The sequence below is a fragment of the Myodes glareolus genome, chromosome 10 (assembly GCF_982192425.1).
Source record: "Myodes glareolus chromosome 10, mMyoGla1.1, whole genome shotgun sequence".
NCBI classification, from domain to species: domain Eukaryota; kingdom Metazoa; phylum Chordata; class Mammalia; order Rodentia; family Cricetidae; genus Myodes; species Myodes glareolus.
The window spans coordinates 41,403,389-41,417,707 of NC_142035.1; the positions used below are offsets into that span (position 1 = coordinate 41,403,389).

Below are 14,319 nucleotides of genomic sequence, written 5' to 3' on the forward strand. Positions count from 1 at the left end.
GTGCAATAAATGAAAAACATGTGAACAAAATAAAGCAACCTGTACAGGTTTCACCTGAAGCAGGATGTCTCGTTTCGAAGCTAAGAAGCCATCGCTGTGTAAAACCGAACCATTGACAAGTGAGAGAGTCAGGTCCACACTTTCTGTCCTGAAAGGAATCCTAGCCTCATGCTATGGCCCTTCAGGGAGGCTGAAGCAGCTGCACAATGGCTTGGGAGGTAGTGTGTGTACAACCTCACAGTCCTCAGCCCTGCTTCGCAACCTTTCAGTCACCCATCCCGTATTGAAGGTCCTAACAGCATCTGTGCAGAATCATGTGTCCTGCTTTAGTGACTGTGGCCTATTTACAGCCATTCTGTGCTGTAACCTGATTGAAAATACTCAGAGGATAGGCTTAACACCCATGAAAGTTATGAAGTTAAATAAAGACCTCCTGAGTTTCTGCACCAGTTATCTCAAGTCTGAAGCCTGTAGTTGTCGAATCCCAGTTGATTTCAGTAGTACACATATCCTCCTTGGCTTGGTCCGCAGTATCTTAACCAGCAAGCCTGCCTGTATGCTCACCAGAAAGGAAACAGATCACATTAGTGCTTTGATATTGAAATCTTTTTTGCTTACAATTCCAGAAAGCGCAGAAGACCGAATCGTTTTAGGGAAGAGTATAATTGTTTCCTTAAAGGGCCAAAGAGTTACAGATTCCACTATATTACCTGGACTGCTCATTGAAATGTCAGAAATTCAATTAAGGAGATTATTACCCACCCGGAAGTCAAGTGCCCTCAAGGTGGCGCTCTTCTGTGTGTCTTTATCAGGAGATTTTTCTAATGCTGGAGAAGGAACTGTGGTGGTCCCTTACCAAGTGTCCCTTGAGAATGCAGTTTTAGAGCAGTTGCTTAATCTGGGAAGGCAGCTAGTCAGTGACCATGTAGATCTTGTCCTGTGCCAAAAAGTTATGCACCCATCTTTGAAACAGTTCTTCATTGAGCATCACGTTATTGCCATCGACAGAGCTGGAGTGACTCTGATGGAACCCCTGAGCAAAATGACAGGTAAAACCTCTTGGCTTTTGCACATTAAAGCTAATGTATCGCCCCCCCCCCTCTTCTGAGCAGAGAAGTTTGGTTTGTGTCACTGTTAATACCTTGAAAATATTTAGAAGCCACAAACTTTACAGCGTTTGACTCGTTTCAGGCAGCAAAAGTTGTTTCAAAGATCCCTTTGCCCAGTTATTAGAAACAGAATAGTGGTGGCTTTTTCAACGCAAGTGTAGTCTGTTATGATCTAACCCTTAGTGTTTTATAGGTAGTTGAGAAGGCTGACATAATATGGTCTTTAATGTACACACAATTTTTAAAATTGACAAAGCTTTTAAATCCCACTATATTAATCTTCATTTTTATCATAACTCCCAAGAAATTTCCATACTTCTGCCCAAATAGTTGTTCCTAATTTGGGAGGCAGGTATATGTATACACATTTGACATTTACCAAAAATACTTGTAGCTAGGTTCTAGAACAAAGAGTACCTTTTACAGTCAGTGCTTCTAACATGTCTGGCCCTCAGACCTTTAAAATCATTTCATGAATTGATATCTAGAATAACAATCACAAACTTAGCAGACTAACACACATAGGTGGTCAGGAAAAAGGTTGAGGAGCCTCTTATGTGAGCCGCTTCTCAAGTCAGTGTCCTGTAACTGCACTGACAAACTGTCAGGAATTGTCAGTTACATCCATATTGACTGCGATGGTTGCTTTTTGTTTAACAAGGTCCAGCTATGTTGTTGGACTAGTCTCCAAGTGCTGACCCTGAAGGAGCCACTTGAGTCTCCCAAATAGCTACAACAATATGGTACCTGCCTTGTGATTCTCAACTTAATGAGCTATTAAAGTTCACTAGTATGGCGAATATTGGATACTGTCAGCCAAACGATTATCAAAATGAAAATTACTAGGAACATTGGAATAATTATTTGGAATTCATTCTTGGTATCACAGGACAGACCTAAATTGTGTACTAATTTACATTGATCTGGCTGTTTCCATCCTAACATACTAGGTATTCTGGATTGGTAAGTTAAAATGTGAAACATTTTCCCACAGCACCAGTGGTGTAAATGGCACTGGTTTTCTGCACTCGTCCAGTTGTGTGCCTTAGCTCAGATACCTAGAACACACCATGAAAATTATGACTCTAGAGTTTTCTAGTCCATGGACAAGGTGGCACATACCTAATACCAGCACTTGGAAGAGGCAGGAGGATCAAGATCCTCAATATTTCCCTGCATAGCAAGTTTAAGGACAGCCTGGACTACATGAAAGTATGTTTTAAAAAAAAAAAAAAAAACTGGCCTCCAAAAAAGTGAGTTGCTACAAGTTACAGTTTTGATATGCAAGTGTTAAATGTTACTTCTTACATTTACTTAGAAATTGGTGTAGATTCCTATATAACTTAACTACATTAAGAGATTTTGCTAATACCCAAATCAACTCTATTTGTATTTTAACTTGTGATTTATGTAATTTCCCCCGTGATACTGAAAGGATAAACAAATAGGAATAAGAAGACAAATAAGAAAAGTAAAATGAGTGTGTCATATTCTTTATTTTGGCACTTGCATATCTATTTACATGTTTGTAAAAGCTCTTAGGCAATGAGTGTGTGTTTATATGTGTGTAGGTGTGTGTGTGTGTGTGCCCAAGAGTTCCCAAAGAAATAAGTGATTTTTTTAAAAAAGGGATTTTCCACTCTTTTCAAATTAATGAGGTTCTCCTTAATGTGTGGTTTTTGGCCTCTAGGTTTTCAGGGATCCTGAACTTCCTTAAAATGTAGGTAATTTTGTTGTGTGCCTTTTCCAGAGAGTGCAAAATAGCTTTGAACAGATGTTCAGATAGGTCTGTAAGATTGGGAGTGTAGCTCAGTGGTAGAGCATCTGCCTAACATGAGCATGGCTCTGGGTTTAATGCCTAACAATACTTGCGCACACACACACACACGCACAAGTGAATAAATACTATCAGTCTGCCTGCCTGATTAAATTTATTGAACTAGAAAGCCCTGACCACTGTGCGTGGCATTATTCCCTGGGCAGGAATTCCTAGATGGTATAAAGTTGAAAAGGCAAGCTAAGCACTAGTATGCATGCACGCATCCCTCTGTTGCCTGACTGTGGTAAGAATAGCCGCTTTGAGCTGCTGCTGCTGTGACTTCTCTATTGTAATGAACTTTAACCTGGAACTGTGGTCCAGAATAGCCCTTCCCCCCTTTTGATGGAGTGTTTATCACAGCAGTAGATAGGCAGCTATGACAAAGCTCATAAACCAAAAGAGCCTACACAAGCTAAGAGCATCATTTAATAGCAGAATATGAATTTCAGAGATCTAAAATGCCTTTTATTTCTTTATCCTATATTTCATATTTTAAATGATAAGCTTTGGTGAGGGGTTTTATACTAGCTAGGAATTTTGTTCATATTTCTTCATTTTAAGAGTTCCATCTTTGCTTATACAGTTTATATTTTCTATACTTTACAAAAATAGGAGCAACACCTATTGGGTCCCTAGACACAATAGCTTCTACTGCTTATGGAAGTGTGAAAGATTTGCACTCTGCAAGATTTGGCTCCAAACATTTTTTCCATCTCATTCCTCATGAGGCCACGGTCTGCAGCTTGCTTCTCTGCAGCAGAAATGACACCGCCTGGGAGGAGCTGAAGGTGGGTGCATTTCCAGGGCCTACAGCGTGGGTAAAGCAGTCACCGCAGGTACTGCAGGTTGAGGGCTGCGTTGTTTTTGTTTTTCACAATTTTTCATAGTTTCCACTGTGATACAATAAGTCAAAAAGGGACAGAAGTAGGGACTGGAGGTACAGCTCAAGAGTGGAGCTTGGTACAGACAAGATCCAATCTGAGCACCAGAGGAGGGAAGAGGAAAGGCAACGGCTCAACGAAGCTAATTTAGTTGGCTGCTATAAGAAACTTGAAATATATAGTATGTTATCATTTCTGCTTTTTATAAGAAACCTAGTGGTTCCTGATGTGAAGTTTTCCTAAGAAATTATTTGAGTTGCCTCCGTCATCCAGCCTTTTGACTTGATGCCACATTGCCATCTACAGATGTGTTGCTGCATTCATAGCTCTTCTGGGAGGCATGTAACCCATACACCACAGGTTGATCCTGCCTGGACTGTGTGTGCTGCTGTGAATGTGTATGAATAATTGACTCAGAAAGTGAATTTCCCAGTCACTTACTTTCTAGTAGAGTTTATTGTTTTCTGCAGGTTTTACATAAAGGAACTGACAATATACAGGATTGATTGTTAGTTTAAAGATTCATATATGCTTAAAAATTCATCCTTAGTAAATCAGAGATTTGCATGTTTTTAACTTACTATTGCTTGGTGCTATAAACAAACTTTATAACATTTGTACAACTTCCTTGGTTAGACTTGGATTTTAACAGACGGACCAGCAAACCTCATGTCACTGATGTTTTTAGGCTGTGCGTTTGTGAGCAAAGTAGGTGTGAAAGAAAATATTAATCTAATTCCGTAAAAGCAGATGTATGACTTAAAAGTCTCTCTTAATTCTAATCTTTATCAGAAATGTTTATTAGTCACCTTACTCCTTTGGTAAAGTCTATTTTGTTCATTATGAATTGAAATTTGGACCTTTTGCACTACTGAGATACCTGACCAGGTAAAGATACTCAATACCAGGCCTAATGACGTGAGTGCAGTTCCCAGGGGTCACGTGATGGAAGAAGAGAACTGACTCCCACAAGTTGTCCTCTAAGCTCTACACCTGTCATAACACATTTGCAAACTGACCTCCTATGCACACACAAAATCAATAAACAGAGCCTTTTCACATTTAAAAAAAATCTAAGTTGGATGACTTGGGTTCAATTTCTAGAACCCAAACAGTGGAAAGAAATGTCAGACTCCCACAAATTGCTTTCTGACCTCTACTCATGTGTCCTGGCATGCACTTTCCCTGACACACAGAGAATTAAAAAATGAATCTATGTCTCTTAAGTTACTATGAGAGCATGTAGAGTTCACATAACAGGTTGTGATCCTGATTCTGATGTGTTTCTTCCTTAGCTCGCATGTCAGACAGCACTGCATGTCTTACAGCTAACAATCAAGGAACCATGGGTATTATTGGGAGGTGGCTGTACGGAAACACACTTGGCTGCTCATATCAGACACAAGGTAAGTTAGACATTCTCCTTGCTTTACTTAAGTTTTCAGCTGTTTTTGTTTTGTGAGACAATGGCCAAATTATGATACCAACAACCTTTGGTACTTAACATTTCAAAACTCAGATTATGTAGTGGAAAATATTTTAGGAAAGTAATACTTATAAATACAAGGTGCTGAATTGATTGTATTGGTTATCATGAATCTAACCGAGCAACTGACCATGTTCTTTGAGCATTATCTATATTTCATGCATGTTGAAACTGACATTCTGTTATTGGAAGTTCTGAAATTCAGCAGCATCTAATGCTCTAATGCTCACAACAAAAGGACTGTGGTTCAAAATATGCATAATACTTTCTGGAGCATCAAGAGAAGAGCCAGCTTCGTGGATTACACATTTCCCAAGGATCAGATTTTACATTTACTATTTACTTTGTGTGTGCATGCACGCATGCGTGTGTGTATTCATACATGGATTCATGCATGTATGTGACCAACATGCCATGGCACCTATATGTGGAAGTCAGAGGACAACTTCATGTGTGGATTCCAAGGATGGAATGCATGTTGTTGTCAGGCTGAGTGACAAGCCCTTTTACCCACTGATCCAGCTCTCCAGACTGTCATGACAATTTTTAATTGAGTATTTGCCTGGATCCTACTAACTCTGCTATCTAGACTTCTCATTAGTCTCCATTTACTGAAAGTTGTTAGATAAGTGCGTTATAGGTCTGATCAGTTATTTCATAATCCTAGCCTACTTTGAAAGTAGATACAAAAAGATAAGCATGTTCCCCACATATTCCCAGTTGGCCAGCTGCTGAGAGGCCCTACAGAATTTCCATAGCATAACTGGACCTAGAGAGACAGTGAATATTTTTATAGGCATGATCCTGTCACCTTTCCCAGATCAGTCCACATGCATTTGAAGATAAAGCCAATTCCTGAGAAGTTATCAAACTATACTTTATGAAAAACAAATTCCAAGCCAATCTAATGATAATCAATGGGTGATAACATAATCTACAAATAAGATTGAATGCATAGAAAAAAAAGCTTTGGAGAAAAGATATCTTAAGTAGGTTTTAGAAGAAATAGGACAGTATCGAACGTTCGGGGAAATGTATAATATAAATGATGTCATCTGACTTTTAAGTCTGGTTTTAGAAGAAGATGGGAACTGTTTACAAAGAGCAAGGATATGGGTTCTTTAACCATAATTCAGTTCGTAGCTTGCTTATTTACCAATTCTATTTTAAGACACTTCCATGGAGCTAGGGAGATAGCTCTTGGTAAAGCATTTGCTAGGTGAGCAGGAGGACCTGAGTCCTGCAACCATGTAAGAATCCTAGCACTGGGAGGAGGAGACAAGAGAATCCCTGATGCTCCCTGGTCAGCCAGCCAGCATAGCCAGTCAGGGAGCTCCCTGTTCAGTGGGAGACCTTGTCACAAAACTGCAAAGTGGGGAACAAGAGACAAAGGTATCTGACCTTGACCTTTGGCCTCCACACGTGAACATTGCTCTCTCTCTTCCTCTCCCTCCCTTCTTTCTTCTCCCTCTCCCTTTCTCCTTTTTTCCCTACCCCCAGAATAATTCAGGATATCGGAACTAAAAGGAAGGTTAAAGTCTAAATATCTTTTGATTAAATTGAAGAATCTTCATTTTTCAAACATTAAAGTGAAAATTACATATATCCCTAAATGATGTCTTAATTGTAATTTTGCAGTATAATTTTAAGCAGCTCTCAATCATTGAGCTGATATAATAAGTACTTTATTTGGGACATTAGTCTTTAGCAATTTTGCTCTATATGCATGGGATTTTTTTGTTTGTTAATCCTATAATCTGCATAATGTTCTTTATATGCTGAAGGAGGGGCTACCAGTCAGCCATTTAGAATAAACTGGTAAGAGGGTCTGTTCCTTCATTCTGGTTACGTGACTGGGAATATACATTGGTACTCTGGCCAACCAGGTAGACTCACACAGGCCAATCAGCATTGTTGCCAGATCTAAGGAAATGGCGGTGAATAACCTTTTGAACAAGGTTTTGATCGAGTATCATGTTTTTCTGAAGCATTTTTATATTAGTTGATCTGTCTGTTTTCACTGGTCTTATTCCTCTTTAGGTTCATAATAAGGCAGACGACATTGTCAAAGAGGATGGTTATTCTCAAGCGGAACTCCTGATTGCTGCTGAAGCATTTTGCAGTGCTCTAGAATCCGTTGCTGGCTCTTTGGAACACGATGGCGGTGAAATCCTCATTGACATGAAGTATGGACACTTTTGGTCAGGTCAAGCGGCTTCTGCTTCTGTTGTTAGCTGGCCAGATATGCTGTCACGATGTGGCTGTGGCTTGTACAACAGCCAGGAAGGACTCAGCTGGTCTTTCTTAAGAAGTACTTATCATCCTTTTGCACCCCAAGCCTGCCTGTCACAGGCAGCTGTGGACTCAGCCAGCAACTTGATTGTGGACTGTTTCACTGCCAAGCTCAGTGGCCTGCAGGTGGCTGTGGAGACAGCCAATTTGATTTTAGATCTTTCATATGTCATTGAAGATAAAAACTAACATAAGAGAATGGTATATTTATGTTATAAAACTAGTTCAGATGTCTAAGAAAAAAGTGGTTGTTCTCTCCCAATGGCCTGTTCTGCCTAGGTGAAGATATGATTTATAAAAATGTAGACTTACTTTCTTAAGGAAAGACATGAATGTGAAATAGAAATGTATAGACTGATAGTAATTCTTGAAGCTTTTGCTTTGTCACCATCGTACCACATTTGGTGTTCGTACAATGAATTTATGTTTGGAGGTTTGTAAACACTAAAGATAGTGTGTCACCTTAAAATATGGGAGTTGCTCCAATATAGGGTGACCCTGAACCTTTCCCACTAGCAAGGTAGTAGTCTTCCCTTTTCATGGAAAGCCATTGTTCCTACACATTTAGCTTTTTATAAAACTTGATACTTTCCTTGATGTAACATTGTTGGCTTATTTTAAATACTGTGAAATTTTGTTAGGATGTTTTAATAAAATCATTTGTGTTCCCTAAAACTATATATAACCTATAATAGAAAATACTAGAAATATAGCAAAACATAGGTAACATGTTCTTGCAATCTCAACTACCTGGGAGAGTGATACAGGAGCATTGATACTGCCATGCCTCAGGCCTAGGCAATAGTAGGACCCTTTTCCAAAGTAGAAGACAACACTTCACTAATACTTGTAGAAAATGATCCAAATTCAGATGGTAAAGCATGGCATGAGAATTCTTGATGAAAATAATTTCAAAGAAGTTCATTCTGGCAGAGACAAATGACAAAAAAATTAATCATAAGCACGTTGTGTTTAAAAGTAAGATTGAGGAGCAAGAGAGATGGCTCAGCAGTTAAGACCACTGCTTGCCATTTCCAGAGGATCTGGATTCAATTCCCAGCACCCACATGGCAACTCACAGCCTTCTGTAACTCCAATTCCAGGAGATCTGACCCCTTTTCTGACTTCCACAGGCACCAGGCAGGCACATGTTGTACGGAGATCCATGCAGGCAAACTTTACTCATACATATAATAAAATAATTATAAAGTAAGATTGAAACTGAGTATTGCCTTAAAAGGTACATCAGCACACAGAGCAGGAACCACTGATAGCTACAAAAAAAAAAAAAAAAAAAGAAGGAGGAGGAGGAGGTAGTGCAGAAGAGAAAGAAATCTGTTCTGTAACAGTGTCCTGGGGCTTTTTTCAGGGTTCACAGGACACAGAGTAATAAAATTACTGGACCAAGAGGGTCCAGCAGGATTAACATTTTACTAATCAAAAAAAATCAGAGTTGGAGCAGGAAGAAAGGGAAGAGCTAAAGCAAACATTAAGAGGACTTTTCAGTGATTGGTTTCAGGGCTACCTCACTGGAACGGTGTTAGGAAATCTGTGTGTTAGTTATAGGCCAACGCCGCACTGTAGTGAAATAGTTTGTTCAAGGTACTTCAATTATGCATTTTTGGTTTCTTCTAATAGAAGTTAGTTTTTGACCTCACAAGTTTGCATAAAGTATATAGACATTATCATGGTAAAAGTATAATGTATTTTTTATTAAATTAAATAATTTAGTTTTCCAGCCTGATTACAGTTTACTATCTCTCCTCTCCTTCCTGTCTCTCCCTCCAACATTAACTACCTGCCCCCAAGCACTCCCTCTTTCTCTTCAGAAAACAGGAGGCCCCCCTTGTATGTCAACCAGCCATGACATATCAAGTTTCAGTAAGACTAGGCACCTCCTCTGCTATTAAACCTTGACAGGGCAACCCAGAAGGAAGAAGGGGTTCCCAAAGCTGGCAACAGTGAAGGAACTCATGAAAAACAGAAAGGTGGTGAATATATAACTGAATGAAGGGACTGTGTTCCAGCCCCAGTAAGCAGCAAAACTTGGTAGTGTTGACCTCATGGTTCTGGAGTTAAAGAAGTAAGGGGCTATGCCTTTTCCCTCCATGATGAAGGAAAGCCGCTGAGGTTGGTCATGTGTCAGAGGTGTCCCTCGATAGAGGCCTAGAGAGGCCGTTGTGTGAAACTGTGAAGTTGAATCCCTGATTGCCTTGGAGACCCCAAGATATTGGAGATACCTGAGTCGTGGGATACCTGCTGAGGAGAGCTGCTATGGGGAGTGGAACCAGCCCAAGAGAAAGAAGTGTGCTGCAGTCAACAAAGCTGAAATGAGTTGGAGATCTGCAGAGCATTTTGGCATCAAACATTGAAATGCAGAGTTTAGAGTTTGCCCAGCTGGTTTTCGGTCTTGCTTTGGTCCAGTATTTCCTCACTATGTTCCCTTCCCTATATTTTGAAATGGTAAAGTGTATCTTGTGGCGTTATATATTGGAAGTATGTGATTTGGTTTTTGTTTTGATTTTATTTTACAGGTGATTACAGTTAAGAGATTACATGAATTGCAAGGTATCAGAAGAGACTTTAAACTTAGAACTTTTATACACTGTTGAGACTGTGATAGTCCCTGGGGACTTTTGAAGTTGGAATAAATACATCTTGCATTATGATATTGTTACAAGCTTATAAAGACAAGAAGAATGTGGTAGACTGAATGTAATTGACCTCCATATGCCTATAGGGAGTGACATTATTGCGAGGTGTGACTTCGTTGGGTTAGGTATGGCTTTGTTGGAGGAAGTCTGTCACTGTGGAGATGGATTTTGAGGTCTCTATAGGACATGACTCACGTCATGTCTAGTGTCTAAGTTCACTTCCTGCTGCCAGTGGATCAAAGATGTAGAATTCTCAGCTCCTTCTCTAGCCTACATAATAAAAGTAAACTGAACCTCTAAACTATAAGTCACCCAATTAAATGGTTTCATTTATAGGAGTTGCTGTGGTCATAGGTCACAGCAATAGGAACCCTAACTAAGAAATACTCCCAGAAGCCGTGGAAGAATGTTCCCCTTGTTCCATGTCCTGGCCAGCATGAACTGTCATTTGTGTTTTTGATCTTAGTCATTTGACAGATGAAAGATGGAATCTCAGAGTCATTTTGATTTTTTTTTCCCCTGATAATTAGGGATGTCGAACATTTCTTTTAAGTGTTTCTTGGCCATTTGAGATTCTTCTGTTGAGAATTTTCTGTTTAGAATCTGTACCCCATTTTTAAATTGGATTATTTGGTTTGTTGGTGTCTAGTTTCTTGACTTCTTTATATATTTTGGCAATCAACCCTCTGTCAGATGTGAAGATCTTTTCCCATTCTGTAGGCTGTCACTTAGTCCTTTGGATGATATTCTTTGCCTTACAGAAGCTTTTAAGTTTCATGAGGTCCCATTTATTAATTTGTGATCTTAGTACCTGCACAATTGGTGTTCTGTTCAAGAAACTGTCTTCTGTGCCAATTTGTTCAAGACTATTCCCTACTTTCTCTTCTATCAGGTTCAGTATATCTGGTTTTATATTGAGGTCTTTGATCCACTTGAGTTTTGTGCAGTGTGATAGATATGAATGTATTTACATTCTTCATGCTGACATCCAGTTAGACCAGCACCAGTTGTTGAAGATGCTTTCTTTTTTCCATTATGTATTTCTGGCTTCTTTGTCAAAAATCAGGTGTACATAGGTTTGTGGATTTCCATCTGGGTCTTTGTTTGGATTCTGTTGATCAGCCTATCTGTTTTTAAGCCAATCCGTGTGATTTTTTTATTACTATTGCTCTGTAGTATAGCTTGACATCAGGGATGGTGAAAGCTCTAGAAGTTCTTTTATTGTACAAGGTTGTTTTAACTGTCCTGGGTATTTTGTTTGTTTCTCTATATGAAGTTAAGTATTGTTCTTTCAAGTTCTATAAAGAATTGTGTTGGAGTTTTAGTGGGTATTGAGTTGAACCTTTTAGATTGCTTTTGGTAAGATGGCTATTTTTACTATGTTAATCTACCAATCCATGAGCACAAGAGATCTTTTCATCTTCTGTTATCGTCTTCTGTTTTTTTCTTTCTTCAAAGACTTGAAGTTCTTGCCATACAGGTCTTTCACTTGCATGCTTAGAGTTACACCAAGATATTTTATATTATTCATGGATATTGTGAAAGGTATTGTTTCCCTAATTTCTTTCTCAACCCATTTATTGTTTGTATATAGGAGGGCTTCTGATTTTTTTTTTAGTTTATTTTGTATTTAAAATAAAGTGTTTATCAACTGTAAGAGTTCCCTCATAGAATTTTTTGGGTCACTCATGTATATTATATCATCTGCAAATAGTGATACTTTGACTTCTTCCTTTCCAGTTTGTATCACCTTAATCTCCTTTAGTTTTCTTATTGCTCTAGCTAAAACTTCAAGTACTATATTGAATCGACATGGAGAGCATGGGCAGCCTTGTCTTGTACCTAAAAAGATCCACCTGCCTCTGATAAAGACATGCATGCCACTACACCTGGTAAGAGTTGTTCTCTTGAGAGGAGATTGGTTAGCTGTTAACCATCAGCAGCCACATGTACAGAATTTAGAGATGAGTGTACCAGCCAGCAAAGGAGACTGTCTTAGTTAGGATTTCTATTGCTGTGAAGAAACAGCATGACCTCAGCAACTCTTAGAAAGGAAAACTTTTGTTCTTTAAAAATATAATGTTGGCATGTTCCCTGAGCGGCCTGCGAGCCAGGCAGAGGCTACCGCCAGAGCGGTTCAGGTTCCCCACAATGAGCGGCAGAGCTGGCGGGAGCGCGTCCCGGACAGGCTAGTATCAGTCATGCGGCCGGGAAAGTCAGGCGGGCGGGTGACCAGGTGCGGTGGATAAAAGGCTTACAGGACATAATAAATAAACATAAGGCTGAATATAAAGATGAACATTTATTACGTAAAAAAGAGACAGAGAGACATGGAGACAGACATAGAGGAGACACATGTGCACATGCCGAGAGAGGGGACAGAAGGGAGGGGGTAAGATGGTGATGAGGGGGTCAGAAGTGGCTGGGAGTGGGCGTGGCTTGCCCCTTAAAGGGACTAGAGATCAAAAGGAATAACATTCCCGGATCCTTTTTATAATAAAGCAGATTAGACATCACAATTTGAAGGAATTGGGGTGGCAAATTCTCGACTGCTTCCGGCTGATTTGTGGGCGTCGTCTTTGGGTGTGGGAACCCTAGAGCAGACTGGGTGCTGGTCACATACTGGCATAGTTGCTCTCTGCTCCCGACAGGTGTCTGTGGCATGGAAATGTCTGATGTCCCTTGTACCTGGTTAGGGTATTAGCAGAACAGAGGACAAAGTTAAATTAAGAAAAAAAAATTTTAGGACCAGGAAATTGAGGGGTATGTATCTGACCTGTTTACGGTGGGTTCTTTAATTTGGCTCCCTGGAACTCACAAGAACTCCTTGGGTTTGTAAAAACAGAAGTTTTAGACATATGCATTGTATAATGGCTGTGACATATTTTTGTACAATGAAAGGTATTCTTATTTGGTGAGGCAACCTGGCAAAACCTCTCAGCTATCAAACTGTCAGAGATCTTTGAGAAGGATTAGATTTTACTTGAGTTACTGATTAAAAAAATGACAGAGAACTTACTTGGTTAGCACCCAGAGCTACTCTTTTGGGTCCTGCATGGTCGCTGAAGGTTGCATTTGACCTTTGCTGTTTAGCACAGAGCCTGTCAGGCTTCAGAAGACCCTGTGGGCTAAGAAATCCATAGGAAGACAGGCCTACCTTACCCGGGAAGCTAGGCTGTTGATTCCAGTGATTCTGTCCACGTCTGGGGGTCTTTAGTTTAGGTGAAAGGCAGTTTTTCCCAATGGTCAGCGTTTGGCAGTCGAAGCGAACTGCAGATGGACGCTGCTCTGCAACTACAGATGGATGTTGTTCTGTGACTGTTTGTCTTCTGTCTTCTTGGAGGAAACAGAGTGCTGCTGCTAGGAGCCAACCTGTCTCTTTTCGTTATGAAAAGTTTTTTTAAATATTTAAATATCGCATTCCCCAGATCTCTGAGCAGTTGAGGCTGTTTATTAGGTATACAGTATAGAATCAGTCTGAAAGGTTGGGTCTGAGCTTGACTGTACTGGCTCTTAACAGGTAAGATCCACACTCGAAAAAAGACAGACAGAAAGAAAAAAACTATTTGTAACATTAAGATTAGTGGCAGAATTGACAATGGTAGAGAACAGCTTAATATTAAATATAAGAGAATTAAAAGTACATACCAGTTTAAAATATGAGACTTATGATTTTGTAGTCTGAAATGAGATGTCATGAACAATTATTATATATAGAAAGAATGAACAGGAATTGGGCAACGTGCATGCTTCTGATGGGCCCTATCAAAAGCACATCATTGTGCAAAACACCTGTAATCAGAGTTAATGAGAGAATTTCAGTGAACACCGAGGACGGGAGGAGGGGGAGGCAGGGCATACATAAGAATGGGAGAGCTTGGTCACGTGACCTAGCTCTTGGCCAAGATAACAATAAAGTCACCTGACCCCAGTGAACATGGCGGCGACCACGTGTTGTGGGGGAAAAGTTACAATGCTTGAGCTATAAGGATTTTAAGCTTAATGAGAGGGACCTGAAGGCATTATCTTCCCTGTTGTTGAGCCACCATGCCGAACCATAAGCCGCAGAGGGGGGCAA

General features: G+C 39.9%; 1 protein-coding gene across 1 annotated transcript; it reads left to right on the forward strand.

Moving 5' to 3' along the window:
• The first annotated feature begins 29 nt into the window (after positions 1–29).
• Mkks (MKKS centrosomal shuttling protein) lies at positions 30–11,898 on the forward strand. Its single transcript, XM_048455428.3, has 4 exons — positions 30–1,049; positions 3,541–3,716; positions 5,105–5,215; positions 7,336–11,898. Exons 1-4 carry the CDS (start codon positions 65–67, stop codon positions 7,774–7,776), a joined length of 1,713 nt encoding a protein of 570 aa, XP_048311385.3. The 5' UTR covers positions 30–64; the 3' UTR covers positions 7,777–11,898.
• The last annotated feature ends 2,421 nt before the right edge of the window (positions 11,899–14,319 follow it).

Excerpts from the sequence above, each read along its gene's own strand:
- Mkks (XM_048455428.3), top strand. The coding sequence starts at position 65 with ATGTCTCGTTTCGAAGCTAAGAAGCCATCGCTGTGTAAAACCGAACCA. Across the intron at positions 1,050-3,540 it reads ACCCCTGAGCAAAATGACAG|GAGCAACACCTATTGGGTCC; the intron begins GTAAAACCTCTT and ends TTACAAAAATAG. Across the intron at positions 3,717-5,104 it reads CCGCCTGGGAGGAGCTGAAG|CTCGCATGTCAGACAGCACT; the intron begins GTGGGTGCATTT and ends TTTCTTCCTTAG.